The sequence below is a fragment of the Tamandua tetradactyla genome, chromosome 9 (genome assembly GCF_023851605.1).
Source record: "Tamandua tetradactyla isolate mTamTet1 chromosome 9, mTamTet1.pri, whole genome shotgun sequence".
Classification (NCBI taxonomy): domain Eukaryota; kingdom Metazoa; phylum Chordata; class Mammalia; order Pilosa; family Myrmecophagidae; genus Tamandua; species Tamandua tetradactyla.
The window spans coordinates 113,563,663-113,590,507 of NC_135335.1; the positions used below are offsets into that span (position 1 = coordinate 113,563,663).

The following is a 26,845-nucleotide window of genomic DNA, read 5'->3' on the forward strand; positions in this document are numbered from 1 at the left end:
TTCAACAAATATTTACTGAACACTCTTCTAGGCACTGGGATATGTATCAGGCACTCTTCTATGTACCTAGGATATATATCAGTGAACAAAACAGAAAAGGTCCCTGACTTCTGGGAACTGACCTTCTGACAGCGAAGTGAGGTAGACTATAAGCAATAAAGTAGTGCAGGGAAAAGAGAATAGGGGAGTATAGGGAGTGAAGCAGGGAAGCAGGCTGCAGATTTAAGAGTGGTCAAGGAGGCCCACATTGAGAGAAGAGATTTGACAAAGATAGGAAGGAGATGGGGCAGTGGTGGAGAAGTGGGGTGTGTTACTATTTCTGGGGGAAGAACATTCTAGGCAGAGCAAAAGCCCTTAAGTAAAAGGTACATTCAAACTGGAGAAGCTGATGTGACCGGAGCCAACTGAAAAAAGAGAAGCCTAAGTACATAAGACATTAGAAAGGTCACAAAAGTCCAAATTATATAGACTGACTACACAATGACTGTGTAACGTGAAGAGCTGTTGCAACTTTCTGAGTAGAGGAGTGATACAATTTGATATACACTGCTTACAAAGGTCACTCTGGTGGTTGTGTCGAGAACAGTTGATGGAGGGGACAAGGATAGAAGTGGAGGGGCTAGTTAGAGGTTATCGCTATAATCTGGGGGAGAAATACTGGAGGCTCAAATCAAGGGGGATACCAGTGGAGGTGATAAGAAGCAGTAAGGTTCTTGACTTATTTTGAAAGTACAGCCAACAGGACTTATTGAATGATTAGATGTAGGGCATGAGAGAAAGAGAGTCCAGAATGATGCCAAAGTTTTTAGCCTGAACAACTAAAAGATGGAGCTGCCATCAACTGAGACGGAGAAGTAGTGGATAGAACAGATTTTGGGTGGGAGTATCAGGAGTTCAGTTCTGGCTATGTTAAATGTGAGGTAATGTTAGACAAACAAGTGAAGATATTTAGTAGGCACAAGAAAGGTCTGAGCTGGGTGCATAAATGTGAGACAATGGCAGCATATAAATAAAAGATGTATAAGTGCAACGAAGCTGAATAGCACCACAAAAGCAACTAAAGATAATGAAGACTAGAAGACCAAGCATGGACACTGGACACTCCAAAGGTCAAGGAAGAGAGGAGGAATCAACAAAGGAGACAGTGAGATAAGGAAAAAACCAAGAGAGGCATGTCAGAAGCCAAGTGAAAAAAATATAAGGGGAGGGGAGAATGAAGCATTGATCATCAACTGTAACAATGGTGGCTAATAAAAATCAGTTGAAGACTGAGAACTGACCACTGAACTAACTGACCACAGGGAGGTCACCTTGAGTGACCTTGATGAAAGAAATATGGGGGGAGAGATGAGGGCAAGGGCTTAACTGGGCTGGGTTTAAGAAAGAATTGAAGGAAGAGGAATTGGAGAAATCAAGTATAGACAATTCTCTCAAAGATGTCTGCTACAAAGGGGAACAAAACAATTAGGTGGGGAAAGAGGGACACAGTGGGACCCAAGGCAGCTTTTTTTGTTGTCTGTTTTTATTCTTTTAAGAAGACAGAAATAATGGAAATGATCTACTGAAGTATGAACGTTTGATGTTATATGAGAAATAGGGCAGAATAACTCGTGTGAGATCATGGAGTAGGTGAGACAGCTTGACTTCTACTGTTCCACTAGAGTGGCTCCATTTAGAAAGGAACCTGGATGGTTCATCTACGTAACAGACAGGAAGACAGGCAGGCACGAAGGGAATGTAGGTATAGATGCTGATGGATGGCCAGTGGTGCAGTGGGAGTCTATGGAATTTGAATTTTGATTACTTCAATTTTCTTGATGAAGCTGGTAGCAAGGTCGTCAACTGGAAGTAAAAATGGGGAAGAAAGTTTGCAGGGTTGAGAATATGAGAGAAAATGTTAAAATGATCAGTGAGAAGGGTAAAGGATGAAAAAACTTGAAACAAATAGTACGATTGCCTGGCACCGTTACATAGGTCCAACTGAGGTTTGTAGTCATGAATTCAAAATGAAACCAGTCAGCAATTGTATGTTTTTCTTATCTATACAGTAGGTAAAGGGTTGAATCTAAACAAGATTGGGTTTTGCAAGAAGGGGAAGGATATCTGAGGGAATGATTATAATGGTCAACCAAGTGATTTAAGCTGGGCAAGAAGAGGGGTGTGAAAAGGTGAAGGATCAACAGATTGAAAGAACCGGTAGGGTCAAAGAATTGTTGGGGTAGTGATTCTAGATGGAGTTAGCTAGAAAGAGTGGCAGTAGTGATAAGGAAGTGAAACGTTTAAGACTGAGCTTATGGAGGAGATGTAGTTTAGTAATGACAAGGTTTAGGAAAGGTTTTCTCAACTTCAGTATTAGTGACATTTTGGACCACATAATTCTTCTTTGGTGAGGGACTTTCTGTGCATTGCAGGATGTTTAGCAGCATCCCTGGCATCTACCTGCTAAATGCAGGTAATAATATACCCCTGCTTCCAGTCAAGATGATCAAAAATGTCTCCAGAGATTGCAAAACAGCCCCTGATTCAAAACCTTTGGTCTAGGGTATGATCAAGGGAGGAGTGGTTAAGGTCAAGAGAAAGACAAAATTACCAGAGGAGAAAAGGACAAGGATATGGGTCAAGGAACTGAGAGGCCAAGGAATCGGTATAATCATGCATCAGTATATTGCAATTGCCAAGAATTAAGGCAGGAATAGTCCTAGAGTGAGTGACAATGAGCAGGAGCCACAACAGCCAAAAGTAGATGTCAGCAGAATACAACAATTAAAAGGAGTGGGTGACATAATCTGATGACAAGACTCAAAACTGATGGTATACCAGCTTGACAATCGTGGTAAAGCTGGTACTATAACTTAGGCTCCTTTCCTAGGGCTTTTTAAATGTCTAGAAGGTGGGCAGACACCTCCACATGATCTCATATTCAATTAAATTAGCCTCACAGAGTCAGAAATAGGGGTCGGTCAAAAACAATTGGCACCATTTCTGACTGCCATGTATAACAAACAGCTGAAGGTGCATATTTTTGGCTGAATACCATACTAAAAATAGGACCTAACATCTTGGTTTTTAAAAAAACTCTGCCTATAAAAGTATTATACTGCGTTTGATCAGAAAATAAGATCTATTATTAAATGACTGCATTTATCTGTTTGCTACAGAACAATCATAACCACTACTTCCCTTACAGGGAAGGTAACCAATCAACTTTATTTTCACATTACCTAATCATGAATGAGGACAAAAAGACCTTAATATTAAATGGACTGGTTGTGCAGTGTTCTCCAACTGTGTGTCACCTGCTCTTCTCACTGCCACCTGGAAAAATATTATCTCACCAGATTGTAAGTAGATTTGGAACAAATGCCCAATTTTCATTCCCACCTTCTAAAAGCACATTCATAAGGGAAATGCTTGTTGACATTAATAGATGTGTCCCTTTACAGAAGCAGCAGCTTCAAGAAAGGAAATTCAAACTGTACTGTTATTTATTAAGTTTTCCCAAATGTACTGTTTCACAATAACAAAGTAATTAAGTGTTTAGGCCACAGGATGTTAGGCACATCGAACTATTTACAAGTTCAGTGAACCTCCACAAATCCATCTTCAGAATTCTACCTCATGATAATTATAGAGAATTTGAATTTTATCATGAATAATCATGAACCACAAAAGATGCTGTCAAGGAAACATACGATGCTATCATTCAAACCCCGCACAACTTTACAAATGACCAAATAAGTATTTAAAGCCCTTTAAAAAACAAAGTGAAATCCTCATTTCAAGTCCAAAATTCATTCTTTTCAGCACTCACTAGTTGTATAATTACTAGGTTTTTATGAAGACTAAGGTATTTTCATACATTGTTCCTAAAATATTTGTTTTCCTATTATGTAGAGAAGACAGGGAGAGAGCTTTAGAGTAAGAACCAGGATTTAAATCACAGCTTTGCTATATATTAGCTGTTTTTCATGTTTACCTGATTTCACTTACTTATTAAACGGGGACAATATTAACAGTCACTGTGAAAAACGAATTTCTGAGAATATGAATAGCATACCTCTGACACTGAGTAGTCATTTAATAAAAGAATGATAGTTCCCTTATCCTGTTTTTATTAAAATCAAAACAAGCATCAGAGAATGGGAATAAGATAACAGTATAGTTAGGCCTCCCTTTTTAAAAGATCAACAAAAACATTTTGATTTTGTCAAAATCTATCATAAGACAGGGCTTATATTATTTCAGTTTTATTTACAATACAAATGAACACTAAGGACAAGCACCCACCTTCCAAGCTCTCTTGTTCATCTGAAGTATAAGCATCCATTTGACTTTGTTCCCTTAAGAAACGAATAACTGCATAAACTAGTTGCTTGATAGATGACATTTTAGAAATTTAAACACTTTTTCCTAATAAGAAAAATGAAAACATTGAACTAAGTTGTTTTACAGAGTCAGTCACAAAGGTTACAAAGGGTAAAAAAAACAGGATTATAATTAACGTTTAAGTTAAAAAAAATCTGTATCACCTCTTCTCTTCTTAAAGAAAAGGATGCTTAGTATTGTTATGCTAATTTATTGCATATTTTTAACTTTACCAGTAATAATAGATGTTATCTCTTGCATAGGTAAAATTTTTCTCAAAATCTGTACAACATAAGCTAAGACTCTGGCTGAACATCTCAGTATACATAGCAGCATCTACAAGCACGGATGCAGGCGTCAACACGACTCCCAAAAGGCCGCGGGACTAAGCTGACGGAGGTTTCCTACTGCTGACTCAGAAGCTGAGCCCCATCGGGCATCTTCCCCTACCTCGGGAGACGGTTATTTTCAATATAGACATCGTTTACACCCTGTCTACTTTCGTAGGCTGGAAGTCATTTGGTGAGAAAACATACTGACGAAGGCTGTGCGACTGCCGAGTGTCACTCCTAGTAAAAACGACCTTTCCGGTTGGTCAGCAGACGTGACCAGAAGCGTCGTCCAAGTGGGCGGCCCGCACCTCCCGACCCGACGGTCTGCGGCAGCCGCGGCCCGCGGACGGCTGGACGATGCCACCCCGTCCGCCACGCGGAGCACGGCCGCGTCCGAACCCGCAGGGCTCCCCGCCCCCACCCAAAGCCAGGGCGTGGCACCCCCGCTGCGACGTCTTCCACGCGTGCACTTACTCTCAAGGCAAAGCAGCCTAGGCCGCGGGGTCCCAGGTACTCACAAGGCCCCGGGCAGCCGGGGAAAAGCGAGAGGGGGAAGGAGACGTCCAACCCCTCGGCCTCCTCCTCCTCCCAGAGAACGCCGACCTTCCTTTCCCACCTCCGGCACCCAGGCCTCGCCGCGGTCCCGCCTGGGTTGGTGGCCGGGTACGCGCCGCCGGCCTTCGGCTGGACGACCAAACACCTAGGGACCCTTCGCGGACGGAAGCCCCTTACCAGGCCCGAGGCCGCGAGACGACCGCGAGGGGGCGGGTCGGTCCCCCCGCCCCTCGTCCTCGGGGCTGGAGCCTCCAGAGCCGCAGCGCAGACAGCTGCGCTAGAGCTTTCCGGCCCCGGCCGCCGCCGCCCCCTCAGCCCGCCCGGCACTGCGCGTGGCTCCCCGCGCCGGCGTCGCGCCAGAACCGCCCCCGGGGCGGGGCTGAGGTGGACCGCGGCGGGGCGGGGAAGTGGGCGGGGCTGAGGGGGACAGCGGCGGGGCGGGGAAGGGGCGGGGCTGAAGGGACCGGGGCGGGGCTGAAGGGACCGCGGCGGGGCAGGGAAGGGGGTGGGGCTGAGGGGGACAGCGGCGGGGCGGGGCTTAGGGGGACAGTGACGGGGCGCGGAAGGGGCGGGGCTGAGGGGACAGCGGCGGGGCGGGGAAGGGGGCGGAGCTGAGGGCGACCGCGGCGAGGCGGGGCTGAGGGGACCGCGGCGGGGTAGGGAAGGGGGCGGAGCTGAGGGGGACAGCGGCGGGGCGGGGAAGGGGGCGGAGCTGAGGGGACCGCGGCGGGGCGGGGGAAGGGCTGGGCAGAGGAGGCGGGGGTGGGGTGGGGCTTAGGGGACGGCGGGGCGGGGTGGGCCTGAGGTGGACGGCTGCGGGGAGCTGCCGCACGTGGGAGCGCGCGGGCTGGAGAGGCCGGGCTGGCTAGCCGGGCTGGGCCGGGCCTTCCGCAGCTAGGCCGCTTCTCGGCCCGTCGGCGCTCCTGTTCCCGTTCCTCCCCCAAACCGAAGCTGAACGCGCCCGCCGCCATCGCCGGCTTCTCGGCGCTCCCATGCTCGCCCGGTGCCTTCCGGCCGCGCGAGCCCTCCGCAGGTACCTCCCGCGCGCGGGCTGACCTTGACCGTGGGCAGGGCGGGGGGTTCTGCCGCGCACCGTTTCCCGACCGCGCTCCTGGGGCGCTCCCGGGACCCTCCTACCCGCGGCCCTTACGTCGGCACCGCAGAGGCCTTGGGCGCGGGAACCTCGAGGCCGCCGTTCCCTCCTCCGCTCCCTGGGGACGCGTCCACTCCCCTTTGTTTGGTATTGCCTCTCCCGCAGTCGGCGCGATTGACCGCAGTCCGCCCGAAATGAATGCAGGGAGGTGGCCCTGGTAACAGAATCCCTGGACCGAAGCCCCCCACCCTGAAGGACAGACGTACCTCGAAAAGGGCCGCAGCTGTAGCTCCGGAATAATGAGTCTCGGCAGCCTTTCGTGCTCATCATGATACACTCATACACATTCAAGCAGGATGCAACCGCTTTGGTTTGGCTGCTGCTGTCCCTCCGTGCTTTCTAATTTACTTTTTGGTTTCCTCCCTGCAAAACATCCTTGCTCTTGCAGAGGCACATTGACTTGGTCCAAAAAGGAAAAAAAAATTATCGCTTGGACACGGTTTGGGGCAGCCTCAGCTTCTATTTTGGAGTGCTTCCTAGGTTCCTAATCCCATCCCTCCGCAATAGACCGGTACCGAGATGCTGAGAGAAATAAATCCTTTGCACGGTTGCGCTGGCTGGAGTATTCAGAAACAATTCCACCACCACCCCCATTCCCAAATCTAGCCTTGAACTATAAATCCAAATGAAGATCCAACAGGAAAAAAGGAAACGCACGTTATCTTTCTAGATATGGATGATAAAACTACTTAGGAATATATCAGCATTCAAGCTTTTTAGTTTTCTGTTGTACATTGCTACTTATCTTATGTGGAGCTTTGTGCTCAATCCTTTTTTATAAAAAAGTTAATGTGATGATTTGACCGTATATCAGGGTCCATTTTTTGCTGCTCTCCAGGCTGCATGAGTTACAGCTGTCAAATGAAACTATACTGACAAAAGAAATCTTTACGTGACTCAAGTGTCAACGAGAATAAATCTTAATATAAAGCAGCAGTTCTGAAACTTTTTAGTCTTAGGCCCCTTCTTAAAAATTACTGAGGTTCTAAAAATGTCTCTTTATACAGGTTATATTAATCCCATATTAAAAATTTTTAATGGTTAAAAAATGTATGTATTTATTTTATAACTGTAATAAACCCATTACATACGTAAATAACATTTTTATTGAAAAATAACTATTATCCAACTTCTCTCAAAAAAATAATCTGTGAGAAGAGTGGTATTTTGCATTTTTACAAAACTGATGTATGACTTAATAGAAGATAGCTAGATTGTTACATCTGCACCTGCATTTAGTCTGTTAGACTATGTTGTTTTGTTTTGGTTTAAAACATGAAGAGGATACCATCTCACAATGGTAACTGGAAAAGAGAGGAGTACCTTAATCGGCTTTTAAGATAGTAACACATTTTCTTTGAAATTACACCAGTTTCGAGTAGTAGTTCTTTAAAGGTTAGTTGCAATGTGAAATCTGAAACCACGTTAGTGTACTTTCCTTACTCTGTTAAAATTCATTGATCAATTTTACACTTAGATGAGATCTTTTACCCATGCATGACTTTGTAACATCAAACATAGGGCATTTGGGAGACAGTGGTTCACTGTGTTAGGCAGATCTTTCTAATGTTAAGACAGTTTACTGTATCAAACAACCACATTCATTAATAGCAACCATCAGAAAATCCTTCAAGTATTGGGATGTTTTCAAACTCACTGTGGCAGATAAAATCTTTCTAAATTCTAATTTTTGCTTGAATACTGAATTTTATCCATGACAACAAATACTGTCAATTGTCTCCCTTGAAGTGATAGGTTTACTTTGTTAATTTTTTTAGAGAATTTCTGCCAAATACCTAAGTCTGAATAAACCATAATCATTTTTTGAAAGCAAAAATGGTTTCTGTGAAAAAAGCAGTTATTTCAGCTCAACATCATTGCACAAATATTTTTCCTTTGGACTAATTAGTACAATTTGGATGTGTTCAGGTGCCAACAATTTAATCAACCATTGCTTTTTCAGAATCAGTGTAAATATAAACAAAATGAAAAAGGTAAATAATGTCTTAGTATTAAGATGAAAATATTTTTAACCTTGCAGACCAGACTACTTTAAAAGTGTCTCAGGTTTCTTTTTCTAAATCAATGCAAATGTACTAAGAAATGATGAATATGCAACTATGTGATGATATTAAGAATTACTGATTGTATATATAGAATGGAATGATATCTAAATGTTTTGTTTGTTAATTTTTTTTTAATTAGTAAAAAAAAGTTTAAAAAAAAAAGTGTCTCAGGGACATCCTACCTCACTGCCAGGGCTCTGCAGACCACACTTTGAGAAATACCAGAGTCTTTGCTTATGCATAGGAGAAAAGAAATATATTTTTAAAACCTTACAATCGATTGTTACCTTGTTAGACGCTGGCAGTCTACCATAAATATATCAACTACTTTGTTACTTAAGGGCATATATTGCATTTAATTATCATATACAATAGTCCTTAACCCAGGGCTCTTAAAAAAGACTTAATCACAGAATCTGCTGTTTCAAAATCCGTTCTCCAAAAGAAGTTGATATTAGACAACATGTAGGGCCTTCTGTGTTCTTCTGAATTACTGCTGGTAGAAACTTGTTTTCCCGTTTCCACTGACACTTGGGAGTTCATTTTGAAGTTGTTGTGGTATATAGGCTTTCCCCTAACTCATTTATGGCTTCCGCTGAGTTTTACAGTTAGCAAAGCTACTATACCCATTCTGCAGCCAGCTTGACAGCAAGGATCATTGATGGGGTCTCAAACCAATTTCTTGGGATAAATGAACTGGGAATCTGGAAATTGGGTTGTTGTTCAATTAACCTTGTGACCTTAAGTAAATCACTCAATTTCTTGAAACCTCTCTGAACTTATTTTGTAAATGAAAAGGACTAGACTAAGTGACATCTAGGTTTCATTCAGTTCTAAAATGTTGCCATAGAAATTAAACCAGGAGAATTTCTCTTCCTGCCTAGACCAGATTACACAGCATATTATCCAAACAAAATCTATATGTATATTAGAGAATTTGGAATGGATTACATGGTCAAAAAAAGTAATGGGAAAGATGGTTCAATACTATTTAGCCCAAATTTTACACGTAATAGCCCTAGTTCTCTTTTTCAATTAAAAAAAAAAAACATTGTTTTTTAAAATTATGACCGCAATGCATGTTCATTGTAGGCAACTTAGAAAATATTAAAAATAAAGAAATATACAAAATCCACCCATTGTTAACAGCTTTAAAATTTCTTATATGTATAGACATACTTTTTTTTTTACAAAAATGATCAAATCTTACACTTAGATAAGATCTTTTACCCATGCATGACTTTGTAACATCAAACATAGGGCATTTGGGAAACAGTGATTCACTGTTAGGCAGATCTTTCTAATGTTAAGACATTTTACTGTACTGTATGAAACAACCACATTCATTAATATCAACCATCAGAAAATTCATACCATGCTTACCATATTATAATTTTTGTCATGTAATATAATATAAACACCTTTCTGTAATATAAATACCTTCAACTTAGACCATTTGAGGATGTATGATGATTTAAATTAATCCCTATTGCTAGAGATATCAGCTGTCCCCAACGTCTTGCTATGAGAAACAGTGCTTAGATAAACATTTTTGTTATTAAGTCTTTTTCCAAATCCTTCATTATTAGGATAAGTAACCAGAAATGGAATTCATATATCCAAGAGTATGTACATCTTTCAGGCCTTTGGTACCTACTATCATAGTCTCCTCCAAAACTTTTCTCCCAAATTGTACTCCTATCAGTAAAACTGTAATGCTGGTTTCCTACACCCTTACCAACACTGAGTATTTTAATTATTTTTATCCTTACAAATTTGAAAAGTGGCAACTCATTATAATTTGCATTTCTTTACATTTTTTAAGAGTTTATTCACTGAATGTATTTACTAAACAAAAATTCAGAGCTTGTAGTCTAGAGACCATAAAGGTTGCTTCCTGATGTTACGGTTTCTTCAAATGGAAAGTCTTAGAAAGCCAGACTAATTAAATTATAGTTCTTCATAAATTCAGCAGTCTTTGTGTATATGACTATTAATTAAATAAAACTGAGATTATCCCCCCAAATCAAAAATTTAGGGAAACTGTAGCAGGGAAAAAATTTTTTAGAAGAAGGGTTTTAAGTTACAGGTGTTAAAAGTTAGACTGTTCTTTATGCTTGATTTTGGTCAGAAATACCCTGGTACTTCTCAAACTTAAACATCATCACCTGTTTGGTTAAGACAAGATACAGAACTTTGGTGGGGAGAAGCAGCTAGCTTAAAGATAGAAAGAACCAAGGAAATTGATATCTGTTGAGTACATACGTATGTGTCAAGCTCTGGATTAGAAAGAGCTTGTAACATAAATACTACATTGTACTATACTGTTTTATACTGATAAAAATCGCCTACATTTCTTCTTGTACTTTCATGTTTGATTTTTTACATTTAAATCCTTTGTCAAACAGGAAGGCTAAGATTTTGTTAAAAGACTTCTAATTATTAAGTAAAGTGAAAGGAGATCAACACAGAAACTGCAAGAAATATAAGAGAAAGTCCAGCTTGCAGAATGCGGATTTCTGGTTTTCTATAGCTTACTTTAGAAGACCCTATCGCATTCCAGCTTTTCTGAGGTTGTCTATAGGTCCTGCTTGGAATTCAAAATGGTGCCCTCTTATGTCTGAGTCACATCTTGCTGGTATCTTATTTGTGGTCAACCTAATCCTATTTGTGGTCATAGCCAAGAGGAAGTTCTTTTTTCTGCCTTACATTCTAGGCCCACTTATACTGACTGGAATAATCACAGCTTTCAGGCAAAACTTGCTTGCTACAGTACATGACATCCATATTATAAAGGCTGCATATGTGCTTAGATATCATTCTACACTGAGATTTATGCATATATAGAAGCTTTCAGAGTCTCATAGGAATTATTTTCAAGATTTTGTAGCCTCTGTCAAGACACAAAATAGAGAAACATGAATTGTTTCTTTAAAAGAGAAATGAATGATAGTAGATTCCAGCTACCAATTGGACAGTGTCATTTGAAGCTCTCACATTCAGTTACTTTTTCATTTTACAGCTATGTATCGAGCATCTGTTATGTTAGTAGTTTAATCTCAATATCAACTTGTCCTAAATTAAGTGTACAACATTACCCTATAAACTTGCTCTTCTGCCACTGTTCTTTGTCGCAGTAAATTTCACCATTTACCAAAGTCACAAGTCTGGAAGCCATCCCTGCCTTCTTTATCTCCTTTACCTTTTCTATCAACCACCAACTCCTAAATCATCTTCAGGTTCTTTGTCTTTTCTCTATCTCCAATACCACCATCATAATCCAAAATTTGTTTATATCCCAGCCTCAATTTTTGCTTCTCACTAATATATTCTCCTTAAGAAAAAAGGAATCTTTATGAAATGCGAATGTCACATGTCACACTAGTTTAAAAATTTTTAGCTTGCCATTAACCTTAGGATAACATAAAAACTCCTTAATAAGGTTTTTAAATCCCTGTGTATTCTGGCCCCTACTTCCCTCTGCCAGCTTACCTCCCACTGATGGCCATTGAACTCAGTGCTGCAGCCAGAGAGTTCATACCCTCATCTCCTGACCAGTAAATTAACACATACTGATTTCTTAATTTGGAACATTCTTGTCTTCCCTTACCTTTCTACTGCCCAGCTAACAGTTACTTACTCATTCATTTATTTTTAAAGTTATAAAAGACCATACACAAGAATGTAATTATATATGTGTCTCTCTCTCTATCTATATAGACACACACACACACATATATATATAAAGAGAAAAGGTATCTTTATTCCTAAAAGTTTATTTCTCATACCTTTGAAGTTCCTGTATGTCCCTCTCCGACTTTATCTCTTGTCCTCATCCCAGAGATAACCCATGTCTTAAATTTTGTATTTATCATCCTCTTCCATTTCCTTATAATGTTAATACAAATGTATATATTTGTAAACAGTATATGGTTTAGTTGCACATGGTGAAACTAGTTTCACATGGCTGTGTCTTCTTGTAACTGTTGTAAAATTGTTCATTGTGTGACTAGTCCAAAATTTATTATCTATTTTCTTGTTAACATTTGAATTATTTCCAGCTTTTTGCTGTTATAAGCAATATTTCTATGAATACTCTTGTAATGTCTCCTGGTACATATGTACAAGGTATAGACCTAAGAGAAAAACCGCTGGGTTGTAGGATGTGCACATCTGCAACTTTATCAAATAATGCCCAATTATTTAGCTAAGTGTGATATAATTTTCACCCCCCATCTCAAAATAGTGCTCATGAATACCCATTGATCCACCATTTTTGGCAACTCTTATTAAACCTTTTGCCAATCCAGTGGTTGTAAAATAGCATCTCTTAGGTTTTATATAGATTGCCCTGTGTATTAATGACTTTGAGTATGTTTTTATATCTGTTTGCCATTTGCATTTTATACCTGTTAGTGTCTTTTGCCCATTTCCTGTTGGGTTGTTTAACTTTTTCATATTGAGTTTAAGAATTATTTATATATTCTAGATACCTTTCATTTATTTTTTATTCAAAAATATATATTTATTGAGGGTGACAAGTGGTTCAGTGGTAGAATGGTCACCTTTTATGCAGGAGACCAGGGATAGATTCCTGGACCATGCACCCCAAGAAAAATTTTTAGAATGTTTGATCTGTGCTACCTGCTGAGCTAAACTTTGGGAATATAGCTATAGACAAGATCGACACCATCCCTGCCCTCATGGGTTTATAACCTCACTCTGTTCAGGGAGTCAGAGAATAAACGTATCTCTAAACCCATTATCTTGTGATAGGTCCTGTCAACATCAGTTCAGCCTAAACTTCCTTAGGGTGAACTGCCCTAACTCCTACTAAATTAGGTGTTCCTTAATAATGCTGCAAGTACTTCCATAGCACACACCTTATTATGAATAGTGTTTGTCTTCCTCACTAGTTTACAAGTTCTTTGAGATCAGAAACCTATTTTTTGGTTGTTCATCTTAGTATTTCCAGCACTTAGCATGGTGTCATTCACACAGTAGATGCTCAAAATATACATTTATTGAATGGATGGGTGAAAATATGTCATCAGTGATAATAACTGGAAATTCAGTGTTCACTGTGAATATCTAGAGAGAGTAGACCTAGATTTGGCATTTGGGGGCAGAGGAGAAGTCCTATAATGAAAGACATGAACTTTGTCGTAGCACCTTGTCATTACTGAGGGCATTCACACAGGGGCTTGGTGCTTTGCAGACCCTTTTGGTGGGTTTAGAGAGTGAAAATTTAATTAATAAATACTCCAGGAGCAAAGCTCCTCCTAAACATGTCAGTCTGGATGTGGAAGAAAATTAAGGGGGCAAGTCACTGAAGTACTGGATCAGAAGCAACCCCAGCTGACGAAGAACTGAAAGCAAACTTCTCATGGAAAGTCCTGGGGTCAGTCCAGGGAGAGGAAGACAGACTCTGGATTTATACTACCTTTGAGTTACTTGAAACTGGGGAAAATTTATCACCAAGCCGGGCATAATCCTGAAAGAAGCAAAAATACTTTTTGGTCAGACCAAGAAGATAATGTAATGTAGCTTGCCCTACCTGGTAGAAAAAGTGTCCAAGAGAACTGGAAGGATCCATGATAAGGAATCCATATCCCATTAGGTCTAGCACCTGTGCTTTAAGTGTTATATTCTCTCATACCTGCCAAGAAGTAGCTGAGGGAAAGTAAGAATATGAAAAATTTTCTTGGAATGGCAAAAAGATCCCCAGGTTACTCAATAAGGTGTATAAGTAACTGTTCATTGAAAGTGTTTTTAATGACAATAGAAAATTCTAAAGTTACAGAAATGGTGGGTAGTAGAATGTGACTTTATTGAAACCTGTACATAACCTTCAAATCTTCATTAACTCATGCCACAATCATGATATGAGTGATGTAGACACATGCAAGGGAGGATACTAAAAAGCATGAGGATAGTTGGTGTTCTAGTTTGCTAGCTGCCGGAATGCAATACACCAGAAATGGAATGGCCTTTAAAAGGGGGAATTTAATAAGTTGCTAGTTTATAGTTCTAAGGCTGAAAAAATGTCCCAATTAAAACAAGTCCATAGAAATTTCCAATCTAAGGCATCCAGGAAAAGATACCTTGGTTCAAGAAGGCCAATGAAGTTCAGGGTTTCTCTCTCAAGTGGAAAGGCACATGGTGAACACAGTCAGGGTTTCTCTCTCATCTGGAAAGGCACATGGCGAACACAGCATCATCTGCTAGCTTTCTCTCTTGGCTTCCTGTTTCATGAAGCATCCTGGGAGGTATTTTCCTTCTTCATCTCCAAAGTTCACTGTCTGGTAGACTCTGCTTCTCGTGGCTATGTCATTCTCTGCTCTCTCAGAAATCTCTCTTTCTCCAAATGTTTCCTCTTTTATAGGACTTCAGAAACTAGTCAAGACCCACCCAAATGGGTGGAGACGCGCTTCCAGCTAAGCCAGTTTAACAACCTTTCTTGATTAAATCACATTTTCGGGGAGATGATCTCATTACAGTTTCAAGCATAAATACTGAATAGGGATTAAAAGAAATGGCTGCATTTAGAAAATGGGATTAGGATTAAAAAACATGGTTTTTCTAGGGTACATGCATCATTTCAAACCAGCACGGATGTTTAAAGCAAATTTAGATTCTTTTTGCAAGACACTAGTATAGGTATTATTTGATAGTTGAAATTTATTTTCTACTCCCCTCTTAACAAAAATTTGTGGTTGATTGCAAAAATATATGTTAAGATTTTTTTTAAATGTAAAGGGAAAAGAATAATAAACAAAAATAATAATGAAATGAACGTAAGACCAGCCTAGTTTCTGTAATTGGGTCCAGAATCTTACTGTGAGCTTCCTGGTATTGAGGCAAGGGAAACCATGGTTATAAATTATTAGGAACAAAGTTTTTCCTGTGTACTTTATTATATAGATTCATTATATAGAGGAAATTGTGTAATGTAATTAATAACAGCCTCAAGAATATTTACATAGTAAAGGCAGAAGTAGATTTCATAAGACCATTTTTTAATTTGAACTTTCTTTAAAAGGCCAAGGTAATGCAGACTAGGAAGGGTGATAAGGCACGTACATAAATAATTACAATACAAGATAGAAGGTGATGAGCACCATACAGAGTAACAGAGGATTCACGTGGGAGTTTCAGGAAGGGAGAGATTACTTCCAAGATAGTACAAGGAAGTATTTTATGTGGTGGAACTGGGCCTTGAAGGATGATAGGATTTGGATCTGTAAAGATAGATGATCCCCTCCGCAACCCCCTTCCCTGAGTTTAGAAATCCCCACAGTTTAGAAATGGTCACATTGTATAAATTGAGTGCCTAAAGCAAAGAAGTTAAAACTAATGAAATGGCTCCAAGAAGGAATATACTGCCTCCCAATCACATTGGTTTTGGAGACAGACCTGAGTGCAGATGCTCAGTTTCTTCAACCCTAAACTAGAGAAAACATTTACTATCTCCTATGATTTTTTTTTAAAGATTGCAAGAACTAATGTCTATGAAAACACCTAGCATAGTGCTTGATACCAAATAGGTATTGTTCTAGTTTGCTAGCTGCCGATGCAATATGCCAGAGATGAAATGGCTTTTAAAAAGGGGAATTTAAGAAGTTGCTAGTTTACAGTTCTAAGGCCGAGAAAATGTCCCAATTACAACAAGTCTATAGAAATGTCCAATCTAAGGCATTATTAGGGAAATAATACCTTGGGAATACGTGGTCAAAGTTTCTCTCTCATCTGGAAAGGCACATGCGAACACGGTCAGGATTTCCCTCTTGGCTGGAAGCACACATGGCGAACATGTCATCATCTGCTAGCTTCCTCTCCTGGCTTCCTGTTTCATGAAGCTCCCCAGGAGACATTTTCCTTCTTCATCTCCAGTGGTCGCTGGCTGGTGGACTCTCTGCTTCTTGTGGCTATGTCATTTTCTGCTCTCTCAGAATCTCCAACTTTCTCCAAAATGTTTCCTCTTTTTATAGGATTCCAATAAAGTAATCAAGACCCACTTAGAATGAGTGGAGATACATCTCCACCTAATCCAGTTTAACACCTACTCTTGAGTGAGTCACATCTCCATGAAAACAGTCCAATTAAAGTTTCCAACATATGGCATTGAATAGGGATTAGAAGAAACAGCTGCCTTCACAAAATGGGATTAGGATTAAAACATGGTTTTTCTAGGGTACATACATCCTTTCAGACTGGCACGGTATATACTAAATTACAGTTTTCTCTCTTATGTTCAAGATAGAGAAAAGGAATCCTAAGAACCTGGGTAATTTATGTAAAGAATGAGTAATCAATCCTTACATAATTAAGGACTGACTATATGTGGGTGTTGAAAAATTACAAATGCTTTACTAGTGACTGAGGTGAGACTAGACATAACCTACTGATGAAATTTTCAAGTGACTTTTTAAGTAAAGGTGAAAAATTAAAGTTCCAGAAGGATTTCTATTCACTGGAACACAAGTCTAATAAGGTGATTCTTAGTAGCATTAAATATGAAGTCTTGTATTTAGGTGATTCTTAGTGGCATTAAATATGAAGTCTTGTATTTAAGCTCAACAAATCACCTATATAAGATCAGGGTGACATAAGAGCCGCACTTAGGAAGAAACTTAGAACCTTGAGTTGTTTCCAAGTGTGCCTGCCAAAGAGCAAGAGTTGATAGAGTCACAGATCAGATGACACTTTGTCTTCAGTGTTCGTTGCCAAATCCAGTGTACACATTCCAGTTCTGACCTTATTGGTCTCCATATAACATTTGCGCTGTTGACCACACTTAATTCTTGTCTTCCACAGCAACAGATTCCTCATTTCTCTCTTTATTACTTTTAAGCTTCCTTTTGCTAAAACCTGTCCCACAAGTGTTGGTCTTCTCCCGTTTCTAGTCCAAACTTGTACTATAAATCTCTTTCTCTACTGTCTCCTTTCCTTTAGCCTTCATACCTGCTCAGATCTCTTCCATATACACTGTCCTGCCTGAAACTTTCCCTCAATTTAGCTACTGTCTCCTCTACTGTTCTTTCCTTTGTACTTTCCTTAGGTAACCCAATTTTCTAATTTCACCTACTCTGTGAAGACCTCTTTGTCTTCAATCTAGAGCCCTCTGCAGATCCTCAGATTCTTATATCCCATTGCCAATTCACCACACTACCACACTCTGGCATATCTCACTGGCACTCAAAAGTCAACATGTCTGAGACTTATGTAGTAATATTTCCCCAAACCCATTCCTGCACCTGCATTTTCTATTAACTTTTGATAAATCTGGAAGGTTTCATTGGTAGTAACCGCCATCCACATTCTCTGCCGTACTAGAGACTTGGAAATGTTCTTTCACGAAGTCCTACCAATCTTACCTCTTGAGTATTTCTTGAATCCATTATTTTCTCTTCACTCTACTGCCACTTTTAATTTCCATTATTCATCTGGGTACTGCAGCCTCCTAACTGGTCTCCTTGCCCCCTAAAATCAACTTTCCCTGCCCTCCACAGCTGCTTGTATGTTCAAATAAAATACAAATCTGGCCCTCTAACCAAATACCGTTGCCTGTAATATACGGTTTTAAGTTCTCTAGCATATTTAATATAAAGCTTTTAAGTTCTCTAGCATAAAAGAACCCATGGAATCTTACCTTCAACTTCTCCAACCTCATTTCTTTCCAATTATACTTCTAAATTCCAAAATGCTTCTAATTCCTGGAATATACTATGCCAGTGATTGGAAAGGGGCCTGTTTTCGTTTGTTAATGTTGCTGGAAATGCAATATACCAGAAATGGGTTTGCTTTTATAAAGGAAATTTATTAAGTTACATGTTTACAGTTCTAAGGCCATAAAAATGTCCAACCAAAGGCATCCAGGGAAAGATACCTTGACTCAAGAAGGCCAGTGGGTCCAGAGCACCTCTGTCCACTGAGAAGGCAGGTGGCTGGTGTCTGCTGGTCCTTTGGCTTCTAGTTTCAAACAGCCTCCCTGGGGATCTTTTCTTTCTGTATCTCCAAATGTTGGCTCTGAAGCTTTTTCCAAAAATGGCTCCTTCTTAAAGGGACTGTAGTAGGCAACCCATCTTGAATGGGTGGAGGCACATCCCCATGGAAACTACCTAATGAATAGGACCCACCCACATTTGGAATCTCCGTGGAAACAACTCAGTCAAAAAGATCCCACCCAACAATATTGAATCAGGATTAAAGAACATGGTTTTTCTGGGATACACAACAGTTCAAACCATCATAGGGCTTTTGCCTATCATAGCCTATCCATTCTTCAAGACAATCATAATATATTCTCTGTAACACAGCAGTGCTCAATAAGTATTTACTAGATGAATTCTAATGTTTTTCTCTGCCTTACTGGCCAGTAAGTTCCTTGAGGCCTTATGAATAATTTCTGAATCTTTAGCAACTAGCCTTGTGCCCTTTCTACTGAGTTTCAGACACCTGGTACACCTCTCTACTTGAATATCCCACTGGCATCAGAAACTCAGTTGCCTAAAATAGAATGCTTATAAATCTTCTATTTCCTCCACCCCTCTGCACAGTGCATGGACATAATAAGCACTCCATAAGTAAGTGAATGACTATATTAATTCAAGTAGGTGTGATCATGCTTTTATCTGGTTTCTGTACGGCTTCTTCGAATCCTGTAGTACCTAAGGCAAGATTCATCTTTCATCTTTGTTAGGAAAAAGTATTTTTAAAGGCTGCCTTTTACCTTTTATTGGCTAGGAAGTTCGCTTTCTTGCTTTAAGAATAGCTTTTGGGGCTCGCGCAGCCGAGAGGGAGAGAGGATGGAGCTTACGCGCGGCCGTGCAGGACTCGCCCAAAGCCGCTAGCGCGGGGAGGCTGCACTCACCTTGGTCCATGGACGCCAGTGCAGCCGCAGCATAAACGAGCCAGGGACTTCCGGAGAAGATGGCGGCCTAGTGTAAGACGCGCGGGTCTTAGTTCCTCCTCCAGAACAGCAACTAAAGAAACAGAAACAATACGAAACAGCTCCCGGAGCCACGACAGAGACCAAAAAGACAGCGTACCCCATTCTGGAACGGCTGAACGGGCAGGGAGAATCTGCTGCGGTGAGATACCCGAGGGGCGCGCGTTTTCCCAGCCGGGGCGGCTGGCAACTGGGGTCCCCTCCACGCACGTGGCTCCCCGGTCTGACTGGGAACGTTGGATAGTGGGGCCCTCCCGCCACGCTTGGCATCTCGGGCCAGCTGGGCAATTTGGACTGGCACTCCCGCAAGCCGCGGCGGCCGGCGACCCCCCCTCCACGCATGGTTTCCCCGGCCGACTGCGAGATTCGGATTGGCAAGTTAAAGGAGCCACAGCATCTTTTACTGGTGGGACCCGCAGACAGATGAGCGCCACGAGCGCCACCTACTGGGCAGGAAAAGAAAAACAGAGCCCAGAGATTTCACAGAAAAACCTTTCAACCAGCCGGGTCCCACACCCAGGGAAATCTGATCAAATGCCCAGACACCAGCAGAAAATAATGGATGACGCTCGGAAAATTGAAGATATGGCCCAGTCAAAGGAACAAACCAATAGTTCAAATGAGATACAGGAGCTGAGACAACTAATGCTAAATATACGAACAGAAATGGAAAACCTCTTCAAAAACCAAATCAATAAATTGAGGGAGGACATGAAGAAGACATGGGCTGAACAAAAAGAAGAAATAGAAAATCTGAAAAAACAAATCACAGAACTTATGGGAGTGAAGGACAAAGAAGAAAAAACGGAAAAAACAATGGATACCTACAATGGTAGATCTAAAGAGACAGAAGCTACAATTAGTGAACTGGAGGATGGAACATCTGAATTCCAAAAAGAAACAGAAACTATAGGGAAAAGAATGGAAAAACTTGAGCAGGGGATCAGGGAACTGAATGACAATATGAAGCGCACAAATATACGTGCTGTGGGTGTCCCAGAAGGAGAAGAGAAGGGAAAAGGAGGAGAAAAACTAATGGAAGAAATTATCACTGAAAATTTCCCAACTCTTATGAAAGACCTAAATTTGCAGATCCAAGAAGTGCAGCGCACCCCAAAGAGAATAGACCCAAACAGGCGTTCTCCAAGACACTTACTAGTTAGAATGTCAGAGGTCAAAGAGAAAGAGAGGATCTTGAAAGCAGCAAGAGAAAAACAATCTGTCACATACAAGGGAAACCCAATAAGACTATGTGTAGATTTCTCAGCAGAAACCATGGAAGCTAGAAGACAGTGGGATGATATATTTAAATTACTAAAAGAGAAAAACTGCCAACCAAGACTCCTATATCCAGCAAAATTGTCCTTCAAAAATGAAGGAGAAATTAAAACATTTATAGACAAAAAGTCACTGAGAGAATTTGTGACCAAGAGACCAGCTCTGCAAGAAATACTAAAGGGAGCACTAGAGTCAGATACGAAAAGACAGAAGAGAGAGGTATGGAGTAAAGTGTAGAAAGAAGGAAAATCAGATATGATATATATAATACAAAAGCCAAAATGGTAGAGGAAAATATTATCCAAACAGTAATAACACTAAAAGTTAATGGACTGAATTTCCCAATCAAAAGACATAGAATGGCAGAATGGATTACGACCCAGCAATACCACTGCTAGGTATCTACTCAAAGGACTTAAGGGCAAAGACACAGACGGACATTAGCACACCAGTGTTTATAGCAGCATTATCTACAATTGCAAAGAGATGGAAACAGCCAAAATGTCCATCAACAGACGAGTGGCTAAACAAACTGTGGCATATAGCTACGATGGAATATTATGCAGCTTTAAGACAGAATAAACTTATGAAGCATGTAATAACATGGATGGACCTAGAGAACATTATGCTGAGTGAGTCTAGCCAAAAACTAAAGGACAAATACTGTATGGTCCCACTGATGTGAACTGACATTCGAGAATCAGCTGGGAATATATCATTGGTAACAGAGACCAGCAGGAGTTAGAAACAGGGTAAGATAATGGGTAATTGGAGCTGAAGGGATACAGACTGTGCAACAGGACTAGATACAAAAACTCAAAAATGGACAGCACAATAATACCTAAGTGTAATGTAACTATGTTGGAACACTGAATGAAGCTGCACCTGAAATATAGTTTTTTGTTTGTTTGTTTGTTTGTTTGTTTGTTTGTATCTTTTGTTTTTGTTTTTTTTCTTTTTCCTTTATATATATATATATATATTTTTTTTATTAGTATTATTATTTTAATTCTCTTCTCTGTATTAACATTCTATATCTTTTTCTGCTGTTTTGCTAGTTCTTATCCTAAATCGATGCAAATGTACTAAGAAATGATGATCATACATCTATGTGATGATACTAAGAATTACTGAGTGCATGTGTAGAATGGAATGATTTCTAAATGTTGCATTAATTTCTTTTCTTTTTTTTGATTAATAAAAAAATTTAAAAAAAGAATAGCTTTTGGTATAAAGAAGATCAAATGATTTGAAATCACGTTTATCATCTTGAGGCAAAATTTGCTAAGTATCTGCATATACTATAGAAAAGCAAGGTGTCATCATTGTTTTACTTTCTTGTGTAGACTGTTGATAGCACATTTCTAAGTACAACCCTAAGTTATCCTCCTAAGTTAATAACCATTGCTGACTTTTAGAAGTTGCAGTGCTTGACTAACGGGAGAATCTGGGTACTTGGCATGGCTCAACAGTGCCACATAGGCCGGGTGCTTTTGTTATGTATGTGCCTCATCAAGGACGGGAGGATGAGGAAGAGCAGCAGGCACTGAGAATGTGTTAGGTGAATCGCTGTGGGCAACTTGAAGAGAATGTCAGACTCGCCAAAGTGATAGGGCAACTTGAAGAGAATGTCAGACTCGCCAAAGTGATAGGGCAACTTGAAGAGAATGTCAGACTCGCCAAAGTGATAGTGTGATTGGAAATATGCTGTAGTATTTAACATCATTAACTCTGGAGGAAGATCACCTGGGTTATTAGCTATTTCTAGCTTTATGACCTTGGGTAAGTTATTAAATCCCTCTCTGCCTCAGTTTTATCATCTCTAAAAATGGGATCATAATAGAGTCTATGTCATAGAGAGTTGTTGGAAGGATTAAATGAGTTAGTATGTAAAGCACTTAGAACAGTACCCGCTACATACATGTTTGAATTATTATTATTATTATCATTATTATTGATGGTGGTGGCATTTGGCAATGGTCAAGCAGTAGCTAAAGAGACTTACCTGGTAACTAGACAAAGTAACATGGAAACCATCTGATAACTATGCTCAGTGTTGCCAACCTCAAGTTTTAGATACACTGGAAACCAGTATCATTTAATCTTCTCCAACAGTCTCTTTCTAACATAACATTCATCATAATCTGTAGTAAAGTAAAAAGACTAGGCCTATACTTAAGAGTTACTTGTGAATGTAGTTAAAAGGGGAAATTTTAGGTTGTACATATGGTACTAGAATTTAAACAAAATTTCTTTTTAATCTATGGGACTACACAACACAGTGAACCCTAATTTAAACCATGGACCATAGTTAATAATACAGGTATACAAATGTGCTTTCATCAGTTATAACAAAGCGTACCACACCAATGCAAGGTGTTATCAATAGTGTGGTATAAGGGGATCCTGCATTTTATGTTCTGTAAACCCACAAAATATCTAGTTAAAAAAAAAAGAATACATACACAGAAAGAGATACTTGTGGCTTAACGTCACTGGCCTTTATCCTTAAACTAATGGATTTAAACTAGCTGGTTTCAGTTGCAATTTATTAATCTTCATTTACTGGTCAAGCATATTTATTCTTATCTGTGCTCTACTTTCCCCCTTTACAGCATTTATTATCCCTTTTAGGATGCTGGCCAACATGACTATTTTAGTATTGAAGTCAATGCTTTTGGACCACATCTAAGTTTCAAATAAAAGCTAGAACTAGGCACATGAACAGTAAAGTACTTGGAAATTAGTATAATGAACTTCCCCATGAACCCCATCATCAAGCTTCAAAACTGCCTGCCTATGGAAAGTCTTTTTTTTTTTTTTTTTTTTTTTTTTTTTTTTTTTTTTTTTAGAGAGAGAGGGAGGAAGGGAAGGAAAGACAGAGAAGGAAGGAAGGATGGAAGAAAGGGAAACATCTTTAAACATTTTCTTGTTTTATTATATTTTGTTTGTTTGTTTGTTTTTTACATGGGCTGGGGCCGGGAATCGAACCGGGGTCCTCCGGCATGGCAGGCAAGCACTCTTGCCCGCTGAGCCACCGCGGCCCGCCCCTGGAAAGTCTTTTTTCATCTACCAAACAGTTATTTGTGGTATGTAGCTCTAAAAGATAAAGTTTTACTTAAAAAAAAAAAACACAATACCAGTTTAACAGGTAAAAACAATGAGTGTTTAAATTACTGGTCGTTAGACCAGACTTAAAAAAGAAAAGCAAACTAGCCTTTAGATAGAATTAGGCTGAGGGCTTAGATATCATCATTCATACAACAAAATACCCACGTGTAGATGGAAAAAAAATAAAACAGCCTAAGTATTAAATAATGTACTGAGGAGATGAGAGTCTCTCCCGAGTAATTTACTAAAGTTCTCAATTCTGAAAACTATGCCCCAAACACCAGTTAAATGTGCCAAAAGCAATTTACTCAGGCTTCTGGAGAAAAATTAAATTAGAATGTCTTTTGAGTTGTGGTTTTCCATGCATGTTTGTAGGGCCCTTTACTAGTGAATTATTAAGGAATTCTGTTGATTTCATTTGTGAAGCAACACTTTTTAAGTATAATCTGTGGTCTCAGGTGACTGCTTAATTCAGTTACAAGATTTAAGAAGAAAAATCCTTTTATGGTTATCTATGAGAAATTTATTTAGAACCTGTAATTATGAAATCAGTTGTTTCATAAACAAAATTGGGAGAAAAATCAATTCAACTATTACCTGCTGTTTCTCATCTTTTAGAGCCTGAGATTTTTCTTCATTTCATTCTTTATAATTTCATAGTATGAACCTTTTCTAATTAAAAGTTCTGTTTGTTAAGGGTGGAAAATCTGCATATATTTCTGGTGTCAAAGTGTCAAACAGTTCTTCATATGACTTTTTTTTTTTAATTAATTAAAAAAAAAATTAACAAAACAATTAGAAATCATTCCAATCTACATGTACAATCAGTAATTCTTAATAACATCACATAGTTGCATATTCATCATTTCTTAGTACATTTGCATTGATTTAGAAAAAGAAATAAAAAGACAACAGAATAAGAATTAAAACAATAATAGAAAGAAAGAAAAAAAAAAAACCTATACCTCACATGCAGCTTCATTCAGTGTTTTAACATAATTGCATTACAATTGGGTAGTATTGTGCTGTCCATTTCTGAGTTTTTATATCCAGTCCCGTTGTACAGTCTGTATCCCTTCAGCTCCAATTATCCCTTCTCTCTTTTTTTTTTTTTTTTAATTAACGGAAAAAAAGAAATTAACCCAACATTTAGAGATCATACCATTCTACATATGCAATCATTAATTCTTAGCATCATCACATAGATGCATGATCATCATTTCTTAGTACATATGCATTGGTTTAGAAGAACTAGCAACATAACCGAAAAAGATATAGAATGTTAATATAGAGAAAAAAATAAAAGTAACAATAGTAGAATCAAAACAAAACAAAACAAAACAAAACAAAAACCTATAGCTCAGATGCAGCTTCATTCAGTGTTTTAACATGATTACTTTACAATTAGGTATTATTGTGCTGTCCATTTTTGAGTTTTTGTATCTAGTCCTGTTACACCGTCTGTATCCCTTCAACTCCAATTGGCCATTATCTTACCCTGTTTCTACCTCCTGCTGGACTCTGTTATCAAGGACATATTCCAAATTTATTCTCGAATGTCTGTTCACATCAGTGGGACCATACAGTATTTGTCCTTTAATTTTTGGCTAGACTCACTCAGCATAATGTTCTCTAGGTCCATCCATGTTATTACATGCTTCATAAGTTTATCCTGTCTTAAAGCTGCATAGTATTCCATCGTATGTATATACCACAGTTTGTTTAGCCACTCTTCTGTTGATGGAGATTTTGGCTGTTTCCATCTCTTTGCAATTGTAAATAACGCTGCTATAAACATTGGTGTGCAAATGTCCGTTTGTGTCTTTGCCCTTAAGTCCTTTGAGTATATTCCCAGCAATGGTATTGCTGGGTCGTATGGCAATTCAATATTCAGCTTTTTGAGGAACCGCCAAACTGCCTTCCACAGTGGTTGCACCATTTGACATTCCCACCAACAGTGGATCAGTGTGCCTCTTTCTCCGCATCCTCTCCAGCACTTGTCATTTTCTGTTTTGTTGATAATGGCCATTCTGGTGGGTGTGAGATGATATCTCATTGTGGTTTTGATTTGCATTTCTCTAATGGCCAGGGACATTGAGCATCTCTTCATGTGCCTCTTGGCCATCCGTATTTCCTCTTCTGAGAGGTGTGTGTTCAAGTCTTTTTCCCATTTTGTAATTGGGTTGGCTGTCTTTTTGTTGTTGAGATGAACAATCTCTTTATAAATTCTGGATACTAGACCTTTATCTGATATATCATTTCCAAATATTGTCTCCCATTGTGAAGGCTGTCTTTCTACTTTCTTGATGAAGTTCTTTGATGCACAAAAGTGTTTAATTTTGAGGAGTTCCCATTTATTTATATCCTTCTTCAGTGCTCTTGCTTTAGGTTTAAGGTCCATAAAACCGCCTCCAGTTGTAAGATCCATAAGATATCTCCCAACATTTTCCTCTAACTGTTTTATGGTCTTAGACCTAATGTTTAGATCTTTGATCCATTTTGAGTTAACTTTTGTATAGGGTGTGAGAGATGGGTCTTCTTTCATTCTTTTGCATATGGATATCCAGTTCTCTAGGCACCATTTATTGAAGAGACTGCTCTGTCCCAGGTGAGTTGGCTTGACTGCCTTATCAAAGATCAAATGTCCATAGATGAGAGGGTCTATATCTGAGCACTCTATTCGATTCCATTGGTCGATATATCTATCTTTATGCCAGTACCATGCTGTTTTGACCACTGTGGCTTCATAATATGCCTTAAAGTCCGGCATCGCGAGACCTCCAGCTTCGTTTTTTTTCCTCAAGATGTTTTTAGCAATTCGGGGCACCCTGCCCTTCCAGATAAATTTGCTTATTGGTTTTTCTATTTCTGAAAAATAAGTTGTTGGGATTTTGATTGGTATTGCATTGAATCTGTAAATCAATTTAGGTAGGATTGACATCTTAACTATATTTAGTCTTCCAATCCATGAACACGGTATGCCCTTCCATCTATTTAGGTCTTCTGTGATTTCTTTTAGCAGTTTTTTGTAGTT

The 26,845-nt window shown here is 39.5% G+C and overlaps 2 protein-coding genes across 18 annotated transcripts in view; one reads left to right on the forward strand and one right to left on the reverse strand.

Annotated features, from left to right (window-relative positions):
• Positions 1–5,561, reverse strand: part of SGTB (small glutamine rich tetratricopeptide repeat co-chaperone beta) — a 78,386-nt gene extending 72,825 nt beyond the window's left edge. For 7 of the 16 annotated variants that reach the window (XR_013158021.1, XM_077117339.1, XM_077117338.1 and 4 more), the window contains exons 1-2: positions 4,902–5,063; positions 4,288–4,410 (exon numbers count right to left, since the gene is read on the reverse strand). Coding sequence is in view for 15 of the 16 variants with exons in the window: in XM_077117339.1 (XP_076973454.1) it covers positions 4,288–4,387 (100 nt within the window). In the remaining variant the exon portion in view is untranslated. The other 9 variants (XM_077117343.1, XM_077117345.1, XM_077117336.1 and 6 more) reach the window with 8 other exon arrangements.
• NLN (neurolysin) overlaps positions 5,155–26,845 on the forward strand; it is a 143,663-nt gene continuing 121,972 nt past the window's right edge. Inside the window, exon 1 of one of the 2 annotated variants that reach the window (XM_077117327.1) lies at positions 5,155–5,207. Coding sequence is in view for 1 of the 2 variants with exons in the window: in XM_077117326.1 (XP_076973441.1) it covers positions 6,245–6,285 (41 nt within the window). In the remaining variant the exon portion in view is untranslated. Of the gene's footprint in view, positions 5,208–6,060; positions 6,286–26,845 lie in introns of those variants that run through there. The other variant, XM_077117326.1, reaches the window with a different exon arrangement.